This window comes from Lepidochelys kempii, chromosome 1, assembly GCF_965140265.1.
Source record: "Lepidochelys kempii isolate rLepKem1 chromosome 1, rLepKem1.hap2, whole genome shotgun sequence".
Lineage (NCBI taxonomy): Eukaryota > Metazoa > Chordata > Testudines > Cheloniidae > Lepidochelys > Lepidochelys kempii.
In genome coordinates, this window is record NC_133256.1 from 251,890,079 (window position 1) to 251,905,355 (window position 15,277).

Below are 15,277 nucleotides of genomic sequence, written 5' to 3' on the forward strand. Positions count from 1 at the left end.
CCTAAATATGAGTCTAGCTAGTCACTGATCACATTCCCACTGAAGTCCATTGCAAAAAATTCCACATGCTGCAGTGGGAGCAGAACTGGGAGCTCACTTTGGTAGTTGGTCCTTGCTATGTTTTTCCGCTTGCACAATGTGATAGACAAGTGCTGGTTGCCTTGGGGACCTTCTTCATGTGTGCACTTATAGATTTGTGGTTATTCAGCCCATAAAGTTGGGCACTGCTGGATTTCTTCCTACTGAAAGAAAGCACTCCTACAGGAATAGTAGAGATGGTGTATACAACAGAAGTGATGTGTACATGCAAAGCTATGTGCATGCTTCCACAATGCCTGTTTACTGTGTACCTGTCTTATGCCAGTGCTGAGTTATGTATCTTTACCAGCATTTACAATAGAGAATCCAATTAAATTTGGTAGGCGAAGTATTCTGGATTTACTTAGCTTGGTTCAAAAAGCCTAATTTATAGAATATTATTGGAAACGGTGTGACAAGTGCCCAAATTTTCAAATAAAAGAATAGGCTGCTGCTTTTGGTCTCTGATACCTTTTCCATGAATATAAAATTTGAGCTGCTATTTTTGTTTCTCCCATCAAGAAAAGAGTAATTTCTGACAAAAAATACAGTGAGCAGCGCCTGGATGTGCTCTCTGCTCTGGTATTGGCTGAGAATACCCTCAACGGGCCAAGTACAAAACAGAGGCGCCTTATTGTTTCCCTTGCACTTAGTGTGGGCACACAGCTGGTAAGTGCAACTATTACTCAAACCCTCACTACTGTGTGTTGCCTTGTTAGCTGTAATGAACAGCTTTATCGCTCAACTGTTGTGATGACTTTTAAAGTACAGTAATTGCTATTTTCCAGTTAAGTAATAAATGATTTTGCCCATTTTCCTCTGCTGTTTTTTTTCTTAACAGAAAACATTTAAAGATGAAGAGCTGCTTCCCCTCCAAGTAGTTATGAAGAAACTGGACTTAATCAGTGAACTTAAGGAGCGGTAATCAGCACAAAAGGATGGGATGGGGGGAGGGGAGAAAGCAGTGTCAGCTCGTGTGTTGAGATTTCATGATGCAGTTTATGAAATCTTGCAGGATGTTCTGTGTTCTATACTTAACTACGTGTAGTTGACTGTTTTCATGTACATTGAAGACCAGGATTGGCCAGAGTATGGGCCACAGAATTCTATAATGAAATCTTTATAATCTTTAATGAGGAGGAGTAGCTTGCAGAAATGCAGGTCTTGTTGAGTGGTGCACCATGGTTTTTGTTTGATTTGACATGGACCATCACTTTTTGGGCCTGTAGCCTCCTTGGTTTTTATACCTCCATATTAATGATTAGGCTTCCTGCAGTATGTTGCATTTTACATAAAAACCTCCCTCCTAAGCTGGTGTAAATTGTAACTGGCTGTGAAATGTTTAGTAATGATTTTGTGCAAACACTATTATACACACATTTTATTCCTAGAACCTTGATGGTCTGTGGACCTACACGTATGCTTTGGGCATGTCATGTAAACTCTAGTAACGTAAATGAATTTGTACCATGACAGCATACCTTCTTAATGCTTTATAAACTGTCAACATTTTCAAGTTCAGTATCTACTGCTAGCATCAGTGAGGAAGAGTCTGCATGTGGCTCAGTATTTTGTCACTGGTGTACAAAATACTGAGCCAGAGACCAGAATAATTCCTTTTCTATAATGTTGCTGTAGGAACCATAAAGATATCATTACAGAGGTTAGGTATGGTATACCTTGAAACAGCATTTCAGTAGCTTGATATGGTGCTTACAGATATAAGTGAAAATGGGTATCCATTTATCAAAGAGCTTATGTTTTCTTTTGAAGGCCAGTGGAAAAATAATAAATACCATGTACAGGTGTATCTTGAGCATTAGTGCTGTGAAATAACTTTTGGCATAGATGATTGTAAAAAACAAAAAAGGGGGCAGTACTGCAAAAATATGGTCTTGCTGACATGTAGTTCACTGTCCTTTACGTGGTCTTTTGTGCTGCTTCAGGTTTTGTTTAATAACTAAATCTTGCATTTTAGAGTCCGAACACAATGTGATTGTTGCTTCTTGTATTGGCATCGAGCAGTCTTCCCAATTTATTTAGATGATGTGTATGACAATGCAGTTGATGCATCTAGATTGCAGGTAAATACAAAACTACTGGTCCAGGATGTTAAACTTGATGAATCACTTGTCTGATGCACTGTGACAAATTTATGTTTAATCACTATTTTAAGAAATGGGCTTGCAAAAGGCTAGAACTGAATACTTGTTAGTTAATCTAATGGGGGGGGGGGGCACGCAGGGACGGTAGCAACAGATAGCCAATTCAAATGGGCTTACTTAACATTCTTTCCTTCATTGTTTTAGGATAACTGAAACCAAAATGGAATATCAGTCTTCCAATCACTTAGATGATTTTTAAAAAGTTTAAAGCTACAGTATATTAGGTTTTACAAAAACAGTGAGGAGTCCGGTGGCACCTTAAAGACTGGACTCCTCATTGTTTTTGTGGATACAGACTGACACGGCTACCCCCTGATACTTAGGTTTTACAATATTGTAGTGACTGTTCATATGAAATAAAATCAACTAGAAAGTGATCCTTGTTCTTTGGATTTGAGATTTTAAATTGTGTGAATTTTAGCCTTTACATGCTAAATATTTTGAGATGTTTGTTGACATATTTGTCTTATGGTTTGCATATTAGTTTCTTTCTGGTTTTTTAGTACATGTTTAGTGCATTACGGGACTGTGTACCTGCTATGATGCATTCAAGACACTTGGAGTCCTATGAGATACTTCTGGAGTGCTATGACAAAGAAATCATGGAAGTTTTAAATGAGGTAATTGTACATGTTCGGGGTTTACTGTGAGTGGGGTCTAATGGTGACAGTTTATTTGGATTGTGTATTAAAGTCAGCTTTTATTGATTGAAATTTAGGATTTTATATAAAACCTCTATAGAAGTCTTTGAGACTGCTGTGAAGTATGGTGATAAGAGTAAAAAATGAACATTTTCTCAATCTCATTTTCTTACCTGGCCTTGTTACCATAGTATCTGAGTACCTCACCATCTTTAATCCTTAGATATCCCTGTGAGTTAGAAAAGGGCTATTACCCCCATTTTACAGATGCTGACACACAGAGGCTAGGTAACATGCTCAAGGTCACACAGGTAGAGCAGGGAATTGAACCCAGATCTCCCAAGTCGTTAGTTGGTGATTTAACCAGTGGACCGTTCTTCCTCTCTCTCCAGTCCCACAACAAATGTAATCTATTCTGGGATTCTAGAGAAAATCTCAGACAAAATAATATATTGAAGGTTTTGCTAAACTGTACAAAGTCTTACTGGAAATGAACCACACCTTTCATAGTAAATCACATCTGTTGTAGACTCATTTTACAAACCAGGGGTGCTCAACCTAGGATTGCAAACAGGCACTGGGGGCTTGCCACCGCCCTGTCCATCCCATATTGTTGGTCCCATCTGAGCTGTTGTAACAAACATGGTTTGAATTTGGTTGACACCAAATGGGTTTTTAAATTAGTTTGAATGGTTGCAGTAATGAGTGTGTGTGTTTGCAGGGAATGGATGGGCCTCTGCTTAAATCTAGGTAGGAACCACACGGTGCAAAAAATTGTGGAAGCCTCACTTTCTAAATACTTCTGATTAGTCAATGTAAGTGGGTGTCCTAGAACTGACACTATTCATTTATAAGTTGGACATCTCATATTATCCCTAATAACAAGTAGTTATCCATGTAGTTTCTGAATTAGGCCACGTCTACACTATCTGCCGGATCGGCGGGTAGTGATTGATCTATCGGGAATCGATTTATCACGTCTGGTGTAGACGCGATAAATTGATCCCTGATCGCTCTGCCATCGACTCCGGAACTTCTCCACGGTGAGAGGCGGAAGCGGAGTTGACGGGGGAGCGGCAGCCATCGATCCCGCGCCGTGAGGACGCGCAGTAAGTGATTCTAAGTCGATCTAAGATACGTCGACTTCAGCTACGCTATTCTTGTAGCTGAAGTTGTGTATCTTAGATCGATCCCCCCCAGTGTAGACCAGGCCTTAGTCCTCAGTTTGATTACAAGGGCATCAACTTGGCTTCTTTTGCTAGTGCTAGTTCCAGTCCCTGGTACTCTGAAATTTTCAAACAAGGCTTTCTGCTGCAGGTTCACCTATTTCTAAGGTGTAGTCACAGTCACTAGGGTCATCAGCCTTCTTGCTCTGTAGGCAAATTTCATCTCTATTAAAATAGGATTTTGAATGGACTCTTAGCATCATTTTTGTCACTCCCTTGAATAGCACTTGCTGGACAAATTGTGTAAAGAAATAGAAAAGGATCTACGCCTTTCTGTGCACACACACTTAAAGCTCGATGACAGAAATCCTTACAGAGTTGGGATGAAGGATCTGGCCCACTTTTTCTCTCTGAATCCAATTCGATTTTTCAATCGGTTCATTGACATCAAAGGTAGGTTGCATTTAATATACTTTTTTTTTCCTCAGCACTTCTCCACATCTCTATAGTTTCTCTGATAATCCTTCTGGTATTCCTTTATTTTCTTTTTTGCTTAACTATTTCCTTTACGGATTTCTGTGATCGCAGTTGCACCCTAATAATAGCTTAGATACACAAAGGTGGCATTGCAAGCATAATCCATAGTTACTAATGTTGTGGCTCTTTACCCACCTCTAGTGGCTAGCTTACTTATAGAGGTTTAGGAGTTTGTTGCTTCTGAGCTAGTAGGCTTGGTCCTTCAGCTGAAGTAGTAGAGGCTCATGGCTTTTAGATCCAGAGGTTCTGGGTTCAGTCCCCACAGATGACCCTACTAAAGTTATTGTTACACTGTCTTTTCTTCGAGAGAGCCCAGTTTTAATTGCCAGTGCAAGAATTTATGGATTTTCCTTTTTTGTTCCTTTGCTATTCCCCAGTAAATTAAGAGCTGCAGTTAATAGTTTAGTGCATACTTTATTATTCTTTTTTCCAGTTTATGTAACACACTACCTAGACAAGACCTTCTACAACCTAACAACTGTAGCTCTTCATGACTGGGCCACATACAGTGAAATGAGGAATTTAGCAACGCAGCGCTATGGCTTAATTATGACAGAAGCACATCTTCCCAGTCAGACTTTAGAACAGGTAAGGAATATGTGTGAGTATTGTATGTGCCACTTTATTCTGGAAGTCCTAGATAATTATTCAAGGCTTTAACAAGGTACAGAAACTGAGGAACTCAAAATTAGAGGCCATTTTCTAAAATTTTGGTCGACACGATTTACCCAAGACTAAGAAGTCTGTGGCATAACTAAGGTAAAACTCCTGATTCCCAGACCCATACTTCTTCATTTTGAGCAGTGAAATGGTGTAATTAACAGTAAATGATTTTTTTTTTAAAGTAGCTATTTGTGAACCTTGAATATGGAGGCTTTTGCATTTTTATTTGGAAGCTGAGAAAATGGTCCAATTTTTCCATTTTTGCTTTGAACTTATTAGAGATGACTAAAGAACATTGACATTCAAAAATGTTAGAAGATACAAGCAAAAAACCTGAATTTTAATGTGACACTGACTATAAAACTTAAAACAAAACAAACCATAAAATAAATCTAGACCCTGAAGTAGCCCAGAACAAATTGAAAAGATATTTTCACAAAATTGAAAAGTGGTGATTTTCATACATAACTAATTACTTTAATTTGCTTCCAAAAAGACTTTCAGGTAATTTAATTTGCACAATTAGCAGTTACTTTGAATACATTTGAATGACTCCCAAGAGGCTGTTGTAATCCATTTGGGATTTTTGCCATATTGTTTCAGGGTCTGGATGTTTTGGAAATCATGAGAAATATTCATGTTTTTGTATCTCGCTACCTCTACAATCTCAATAATCAGGTGAGGTGTATTCTGTCCTTATATGGGTAGTTTATATCTGATTTTTGTAAGCTTTGGTTTTGATATGGGTAAATGATGACCTTTTCTTTGCAGATCTTCATTGAGAGAACTAGCAATAATAAGCATTTGAACACTATCAATATCCGGCACATTGCTAATTCAATTAGAACTCATGGCACAGGAATCATGAACACAACAGTAAGTATCTTCTGGACTGTTTCTTTTTAATCTGTACAGAACAGCATTGGAACTCCAGCATTTCCTGACCCTTGAGTTTTTAACTGTGCAGTTTTTAATATTGCGTGAACATAGCTTTTTAAATTAAATATAACAAAGTAGTCCTCAAACACCAAGCAGTCAACTTAAAAAGTCTCTTATGAGTTAAATTACTGGTAGTTACTATATAAAGTCAGATCTTTGCACAAAGGCCACAGAAATGTCCTGGAAGACCTCTGAATTTCCCTAAAGATGAAAATAAATGTTATCAAACAGAGGTACTATGTTTACAACACTTTAATTTCTAAATAATGGCCCTTATAATTAGAGTGCCATATATCACTACTTGTTAAAGTTTGGTAGGATTTTTTTTTATAACATTTCATTTAAGCAGATCAGGAGAAATGTGATGCTGATGTCTACTAAGTCAACTTAGACTGCCATTTTAGAATTTAGGAAATGCAAGGTCATTTTTTAAGTGGCTTTCTGTGATGTATATATTTCACTTTACTGTGGCTAAAATTTGTCATTGACTTTTACTACTTCCTTCTTTTTTTAAATCTAGATGCTGCTCTATGGTATGGGTTATTAGATAGCTTAGGATTTCTAAATAAAATGAATGTAATGATCTTTGGCAGAAGGACGGCAGTCTGTCTGGTAAAGATGAACACAATCTATAAACTGTAAATAACAATACTGTTCATTGAGTCTAGTAAAGCTTTGTGGATGTTTGTTACAACTGAAATTTAATCTGTTTGCATGTTGCATATTTGTAGTAATTGAAGTAATTAAAAAACCTGGTGTGGTGCCAAAGCTTGACTGGAAAATTCAGCTGACCCAAAAATGATCAAATTTTGGACTGCCGCTCAACCTCTCACTCTCTCTTTACCCCTCTCTGTCTTTCTGTCCCAGTCTTTCTACCAAGCCAGCACAACATCAGAACTTGATGAGCACTATGCACTGAAGGACAAGCACTTTCTCTAAAGCACCATGTACAAAATGAAAATGTTTAGAAATGAGGGTTCTTACTCTTTTTGTGGCAATGCAGGAAAGTGCTTTCTTTTACAAGCATGATGCTAATATGATGTTTCTCTTGTATTGGAGTTGCTTGTCTCAGCGATATCAGGGGCTGAAAGAGTTGTCTTGCAAGTCACATTGCTTCCTGGTCAGGTGGACGCCTCCTGCCTTCTTCACTTTTGACTGTGGTCTAGATTGTCCATGCAGACCAGGGAATGGACTGTGACTTGGTGGGGGAAGGTGGGGCCTGTTAATTCCAAGGGCAGTATTTTAGAAAATGTTGAGAAAGTGAAAAGAAGGTGGGAAGGTTATAATGAAACTTTGTATGTAATCTTAGCTATAGAATTTACTACAACGAAAGCAGACAGTGAATGAGCTTCACTGTTGTCCTGCTGTGATGAATCCTAGTCACAAGCCACCTGAGGCATGTTGCCCATATGCTAAGAAGAGGGACAGAAACTGGATACTTCAGAACTAGTTCCTATACTAGTCGTGGACTTTAAAAGATCAGCCTATATTCCAGGTTCCCTTTGCCCCCTTACCAGCCTTTCTAAAGGAAATTAAACCTTCCAACAAAAGATTTACCTTCTTTTAGGAGGAAAGTTGCTCAGGTTGAGTCTCTTTGAGATCCACAAAATGGGGCAGGCTGTGTTGAACTTTCCACTTACAAAAAATATGTCATAATATGGAATAAAAGCTTCAAGAAGCTATTGAACGATAGTCACCAGAGAAGCATGTTAATTTGAAAGGGGTTTTTCTAATACTGAATTTTTAATTTTACTCCAGGTTAATTTCACTTACCAGTTTCTGAGGAAAAAGTTCTATATCTTCAGCCAGTTCATGTATGATGAACATATCAAATCCCGATTGATCAAAGATATCCGATTCTTCAGGGAAGTCAAGGATCAAAATGATCATAAGGTACACTACGACTGGAATTCTTGGATAAACAATAACTTGATTAAACCCTGTGCTGCCTTTGCCTTGAAAAGCTGATATGCACTGAACTACAAATGTCACGTTTTAAATAAAAGGAAAATTATATGTTTATAGACAAGTGGCACCTTCTGGTCTACCAAAGTACAGTGTTGCAGTGTATACAGATTCCTGCATTGAGACTGGCTTATCTCATTCTAATTGCTTACTGAACACTAGATGGTACTCATCAGCAGACACAACATGGTGCTCCTTTGTATTACAGGGTGGGGGTACGTTTATTCTCTTGTTAACCTGATAATGATGCTTGGTGCAGATGCAGTATAGTGTTGTCATAAACCTTCAGTCCAAATCAAGTTTACCACAGTTACAATAAATATTTGTCTATTTTGTAATAGAGGTCACCGTTGACATGAACGCTGAAATATGGTATTATGAGTACCGTAGCTATCCCTCTCTCAAAGCCTTGTGCCTAATTCTCATCTCCCACCATTGCATGTCTAATTCTGAAAAATTTGAGACTTAACGTTTGGAATAAAAATGTACTGGAATGTTCTTTGTATGTAGTTTGCTGTCTTGTTTATATATAGCAGTAACAGATCTCATCTTTGCAGTTTGCACACCTGACCTGGTCAAATAACACTTTCACAAACTACTATACATAGACAGGGTTACACTTTCAAAGACGGAACAAAGAATATGTGTGAATATTTGTGGGGTGGTGATGGAAGGTAAAATGGTGTTTGACTTGAAAGGTCAAGTAGATTCTTCAAAGATCAATATTCTTACAAATTGCAAAAATTGTTTCTCTAGTATCCCTTTGAGAGAGCAGAGAAGTTCAACCGGGGCATCAGAAAGCTTGGAATAACGCCTGATGGACAAAGTTACCTTGACCAATTCAGGCAGCTCATAAGTCAGATAGGTATGCATCACTGTATCTAAAAATATGGTACAATCATTTTAATGACAGAGATCTTTGTAATCCTGTAACTACACTGCTTATTTTACTTATATTTTAAGGTTGGGGCCCAAATTCAAGCCTGATATAAGCAGGTGCACTTCCATTGAAGTAATTGGAGTTTCCTAATTACACAAAAATGGGTCCTGAATGTTTTAATATAAGACGTATCTAGAGCTTGTATGAATGGTTTTTTATTTGCTTTGGGTTCAATTTTTATTTGTTTGACTGGGGCAACATTCATCCAGTTGGAGTATCTTTCCTACTAAGTACAGTTCTGTTAGGCTCAGATACTTCAAAAGGTGTTTTGAATCAAATACAAATGTATGCATATATTATAATATTAAATTTGATTTACTAATTGTAGTAATACTTTTGGCACACTGATGCCACGAATAGTGTAGGCATCTAGAGCCTGGTCTTACAAACATATCCTACCAACTGTATCTTACTGCAGCATTTGGACCTTAGTTAACGAGTTTAAAAATGTAGTACATGTGAGCACAATCTCCTTAGATGAAGCCAGTCATGGCTCATGTTTTGTTCCTCTAGTTGGACTTTGTGCCATTAAACTCTAAAGCATCTGCATTTTTCTCCATGTAATTAGCTTCAGAATATTTCTCTTGTAAAATCATTCTGGCTACCCCAAGGCATCAGAATTTCAGAGTTAATAGGGATTTCGAAATGTGTACATGTAAATATCTAACTTAGGTACGTTCCTGTTTTTCTTGTTTTTTAAAGGCAATGCAATGGGCTATGTGCGAATGATAAGATCTGGTGGACTTCACTGCTGTAGTAGTGCAATTAGGTACCTACATGAATATATTTCATGCTGTTACTAATATTTTATATCCCTGTGCTACCCAGTCATACTGATATTCTCTTAGGAAGGTCTGGTTTTTTTTCACATACGCAGCATTTGACTCAGAAGTGCAAAGAGTATTATGAATAAGTATGGCATTTTCCAGGATACCAACTCTGTATTTTATATTAATCTTCTTAGGAAAAGTCCAGCTAGCACATTATTTAGCACTGAACTTGTAAAGCACTAAGTGCCTTTGGGTCCCATTCATGTCAATGGGAGCTAAGGAGCCCAGCACCAAGAAGCATTGTGCACTTAATAAAATAGGTCAAGCAATATTCTAGGCACTGTACAAATGAGACAGTTGCTGCCCCTAACAGCAAAAGGACTTGAAGGAGAGCCAAGAGAAGGGAGCTAGCTTAGTTTATAAATTCTGACTCCTATGTATTGAACATTTTTCAGCCTCCATAAGAGTGTTGTGCATTCTAAGGACACAAGTAAAGACATTCTCCTTGCCCTTCAGAGTTTACAAACACAGTTAACCCATTCCTTTCTATTCAGATAACAATCGAGTTTTGAAAAGTGTCTGATATCATGTGTTAAGGACACTGTATAAGGATACAAAGGAATTGTATCTCTTGTCCTGCAAACTAGTTCAGAATCCCTTACATTGCAGAATTGACTAATTGGAGTTCCTTTAACTACAAAACCATAACCATTTGTATAGTATAGCACATTACATAGATGAGCTCTTAAAGACCAAGATGATTATTTATCATTGCATATAGTGCCATAGTGTACATAACATTTTACAGAGAGAACAGGACACAGTTTGTACCCTGTAAAGTATACAACTAGGTTGTTATACCATATGGTATGTGGCACAAAAAGAGATTGTCAGGTGAGGGGAATGGGTGGTTTATGTGCAGTGTTATGAGGCTGGCTGTTTTTTCAAGGTGTTCATCATGTTTCCTCTTGTTTGTTAGCTATGATTTTATTTGGATGGTGTGGAAATATGGGTCATGGTTGAAAGATGCTTTTGGAGGAGTGGGAGCTTGGGATTGGGGAGGACACTGCAGAGATAGCAGGGCAGCATGGGGGAGAGCGCAGAGATTCTTGTGGAAGAAAGATAGGAAGGGAACACGGCTGGTAGTGGAATTAACAGACCCTGGGTGAGAAAGAGATGGAAGATGTAAGCAGAGCAGTGTCAGAGCCTTGAAGGCAAGGGTGGTTCATTGTGTAATTTATTTATAATTTAAATTAATTGATGCATCAGTGAGTAAACCACAGTTAAATGTAAACCTAACACACTATAATTGTGTAGGTTTGTTCCTGACCTTGAAGATATTGTTAATTTTGAGGAACTAGTGAAAGAAGAAGGACTTTCAGAAGAAACGCAAAAAGCAGCCAGGTAACTCGACATTGTGTTTTGATTTGTGGGGAGGCAAGCGTCTTTGTTTTTAAACTTGTGTTTTGTGCCATTCTTATTTAAAAAATTAAAATGCTTTACAAAAGATAAAATGAAGTTAAAATGTCTTTGTTTAATCAGAAACAACAGAAACTATTGCTTTTAAAGATGCTAAACTGAAAATGACATTTGTACCAATCAGATCCATTTGGAACTCAGCTGCTCTGTAAAATTGTCATTTGGTAAGGAAAGTTCTTTAGCCTGTAAATCTCTCAAGTTTTAGAAATCTCCTTTCTGGTTACAGAGAGACTTTAAAAACAAATCTGCTTCACTAATCCTATTCCAAGGCCTGTTCAGATATCGAGGACTCTGGGGAAAGCACCACATGGCCACCTTGGCTTGTGCAGTGGAAGGAATGGAAGAAAATGAGCACTTCCCATTTGGAACACACTGGTGAAATGTGTAGGAGGAAACCATTGTTTTCAACTGTATTGGGCTCGTCTCAAAAGCATTCTCTCATACAGAGAATAGCAATAGCTGGTGGTGGCCTATCTGAACCACACTTGCTAAAATGTGTTCTGAACACTGACGTATTTTAAGTGATTCAAGCTTAGATTTCTGTTGGTTTTCTTTCCTTGTTTAGAGGCATCAGAGTGTGACCAGCAGTGGGTACAGGGAATATCTCAATTGGCAAAACTTTCTGATAGTCATCTTTCAAAGCCTGTCTTAAAACTGAATCTTAAATTGCTCTTTTGGGGCTATGGATGGGAAACAGGCAAATCTTCTGCTTTATAGCCCATACTCTTTACCTGCTGCTAAAATAAGCCCCTTCTTGTTCTAAGTCTATGGATATAACTGTATTCTGCTCACCTATTAGCTGGCTATAGATCCAGTTAACAAAACATGAGCTTTCTTTATCATTTCTGCTGTGAGCAAATACTAGATTTGTTGTCACTTCACGCAGGTGGAAATTCTGAGTTAAACAGAGCGGTGTTTTGAGGAAGTTGAGGAAAGTTTTACTATGTTGCCATAGAGTTCCATAACCTTTAGTGCAGTTACACTTGCTATACAGGTCTGGCTTAATTCCTTGCTATATGCTGTCTGATTGAGATGTAAACTAATAAAACTTTGCACTCACTTTCACACTACATTTTTGTCATTGAAAGGAACTGTCCTGGCTTGGAGTGAATCTCCGGAAAATGTATTCCCATAATTCTGAACTTTTTAAGAGTGTATATGTATAATTTTCTGTTGCACAGCTTCTTTCTGTGTTCACCAGTAATGGTTAATACCCCACATCTATGGAATTTGGAGGCAGTCCAGTGTTGCTGCTGGAGGCTCCAGGACAAAGCCTAGCACTTCAGCTCAGGCCTCTAGATTTTCTGTCTCCAGCAATGGAACAAGTTGGTGGTTCGGTTTCCCCTTACTGTCTTTTTCTTCATGCAGCAGCAATTTATCTTCCTTCTCTTCCTCTTCTTCCCCTGGATTGACTATTTGACAGTGAGATGGTTTCAACCACCAAGCTCCACCACTGAAGCACCCTCCTCTCCAGGACATCTCTGCCCCCATTCAGGCATGGCAGAGCTATCCTGAAAACAGCTGACTAAATCTAAGCAGTGTTTTCCATGTGAGGCACCATTTACAGGCTCTTCAGAGGGCAAATTATGCCCTGTCTGTTCTCTGTCAGGGCACAGGGCTCAGACCGGACTGGCATGTCAGGTCCTCCATCCCAAGAGCTGCAATTCTAATGCAGAGTCTAAGGATAAGGAGGATGCTATCCAGCCAGCTTGGGGTAAGTCCTCCAACAGGACACCCCCCCCCCAAAAGATCCCAAAGTCCCTATCATCCAGATACTGAAGTGGGTCCTCTGCTCCCTGGGGAAAGAAGTGGGGCTCCTATACCATTCCCCTTCCTTCCACTAGGACTTGGGGCATTCTCCTGATACTCAGGGGTAGGTCTAGCAAACCCTGAGATTCTGGAATCCCAAAAATCAAAAGTTAGCATCACCTTTCTCAAGGTAGCAATTAGTATTACTAATGAGCAAGTGGGGTGAAAATGCAGGGTCAAACCCGCTCTCCTTTGACTTTACCACCCTGTTCCCTCGAGGGAGTGTGTGCTGGTGCTTTTCTTCTACACAGATTCTTTGAGTTCTGTATCAAGCTCACTGCCCCCTCCCACCTGACAGCATGTCTGGCCCTGCAGAGAAGCCTATCATTTCCAGGAAGCCCTCCGTCAGATTGCTGCATAGAGGAAATTTCAGTCCAAGGACCCTCACTCACAGCCAGGGAAAGGGGTGCAAGTTTCAGGCAGCAGCAGAATGGGAATTGTGCTTGCTTATCATAGTAATAAAACCTTGCTCTGCCAGGGAAAGGGGTTTTCTCTCTCCTGCTCCCTGTCCCCCTCCACTGGCTGGCTGCTCATTAAAGTGTAAGGAGTACTTCAGGCAGCCTGTGACCAGAACAGAGGCTTCTGAGGATTCTGCTCCCAATGAAGTTGCACCATCATGGGGTTACTGAGGGTTAAGTGAGAAATGCCTTCCCAGGTTCAAAATGATCCTGTGACTAAGTAAAGCCCTGAGTGGTATGGGGTTGCTCCTATAGTACTTACTTTGTAGCCAGCCAGCCTTTAGGGAACAGGCAGGCAACCTTTCATGCGGACATCTAAAAAGTGACTTCTACAGTCGAGGTATTCGTACTAGCACCCCTCATTGGTTGAGTGGTCCTCAGACCAGGATAAATACCATGCTGTCTTTCACCTGTAAACTGCCAGGGGAAGTACCACACACACACTACCAAAAAACAAAAACAAAATTAAAAAAACCCCAACCAAACAAAACCAATCTGCAGGACTTTTCCAGGCCAGGACTTTTTCCAGGCCAGTGGCTTGCAAGGTACTCTAAAATATCTTCCCTTTCAAGCATTATTAAATAGATTTTTTTCTCTAGATGTCTCCTTTGAGGCCATCGTAAGATCCAAATGAGGACAGACTACTGATTTAAAACCAAATGTTAAGCTAAAATGTTATGAAATTTTTTTGTTTATATATAAGTTTGGGGACCCTAAGGCTGGTGTAGCAGTTGCTCCACATTTCAGAAGAGGACTTCCTTCCAAAGACTCATAGTACAGCAATTTCAAAGCCTCTGCTACAGCAATTGAGACCAGGTTTCATGTTCTCTGTGTATATAAATCTCCCCACTTTATTTTCCACTGAATGCATTCGATGAAGTGAGCTGTAGCTCACGAAAGCTTATGTTCAAATAAATGTGTTCGTCTCTAAGGTGCCACAAGCACTCCTTTTCTTTTTGCGGATACAGACTAACACGGCTGCTACTTGGAAACCAGTTGAGACCAGAGGTTTTTCGGATACTCGGTAAGGAAAGTGTACTTGGTGGCAAGTAGCTCATTGTCTGCGGCTATGATCCTGCTTGGAGTGAAACATCACTGGTTCTGACCTAATCAAACCTTTTGTGGTAGTTGTGATAAAATTAGTGACTTACTTGTAACTCGGTGACTACATGGAAGTCCTATTAAAACCATGAATAACAATCAGTCATCTTGAATATTTATATTGTGCCTCCAAATTTACAGGTGAGGAGCTTTTGGGGAAACATCAAAGAAATTAGTAGCTGAGATAGCAGAAAAGCCTTCACTCTCACCTATCAAAGCAAGCATAGCAATCCATTGGTTACTTCAGCACCAAGGATTTCTGAGAGAACTGTTACCTTGGCAGATGGAAAAATCTGGAGAAATTTCCAAGGAAAGTTAGATAAATTTCCTACAAACCAACAAAATCCTCAGCATGACAAAGACAAAAAGAGCATTTGTGTGTGAGAGCTCACAATTCCCATACAAGACATTTCCTTTGGATTCACAGTCTGCACCAGTAGTCTTACTTGGGCTGGCAGTAGTCAGAGCAAGGCATAGGTCACAAATTATGCATGCTGACAAGACAGTTGCTGGAAAGGATTCAGACTCGCCAGTTGTTCAAAATCAAGAAGAGCGTTGAATCTGAT

At 39.2% G+C, this 15,277-nt stretch overlaps 2 protein-coding genes across 8 annotated transcripts in view; one reads left to right on the forward strand and one right to left on the reverse strand.

Moving 5' to 3' along the window:
• WASHC4 (WASH complex subunit 4) overlaps window positions 1–15,277 on the forward strand; it is a 65,839-nt gene that overhangs the window by 39,447 nt on the left and 11,115 nt on the right. For 4 of the 5 annotated variants that reach the window (XM_073324121.1, XM_073324131.1, XM_073324140.1 and 1 more), the window contains 12 exons: window positions 601–747; window positions 920–999; window positions 2,057–2,162; window positions 2,747–2,863; window positions 4,335–4,503; window positions 5,021–5,175; window positions 5,854–5,928; window positions 6,022–6,126; window positions 7,948–8,082; window positions 8,911–9,019; window positions 9,797–9,863; window positions 11,182–11,268. In XM_073324121.1, coding sequence (XP_073180222.1) covers window positions 601–747; window positions 920–999; window positions 2,057–2,162; window positions 2,747–2,863; window positions 4,335–4,503; window positions 5,021–5,175; window positions 5,854–5,928; window positions 6,022–6,126; window positions 7,948–8,082; window positions 8,911–9,019; window positions 9,797–9,863; window positions 11,182–11,268 — 1,352 coding nt within the window. The remainder of the gene's footprint in view (window positions 1–600; window positions 748–919; window positions 1,000–2,056; window positions 2,163–2,746; window positions 2,864–4,334; window positions 4,504–5,020; window positions 5,176–5,853; window positions 5,929–6,021; window positions 6,127–7,947; window positions 8,083–8,910; window positions 9,020–9,796; window positions 9,864–11,181; window positions 11,269–15,277) is intronic. The other variant, XM_073324149.1, reaches the window with a different exon arrangement.
• Window positions 1–15,277, reverse strand: part of APPL2 (adaptor protein, phosphotyrosine interacting with PH domain and leucine zipper 2) — a 96,044-nt gene that overhangs the window by 11,330 nt on the left and 69,437 nt on the right. The gene's annotated exons all lie outside the window — the stretch shown is intronic.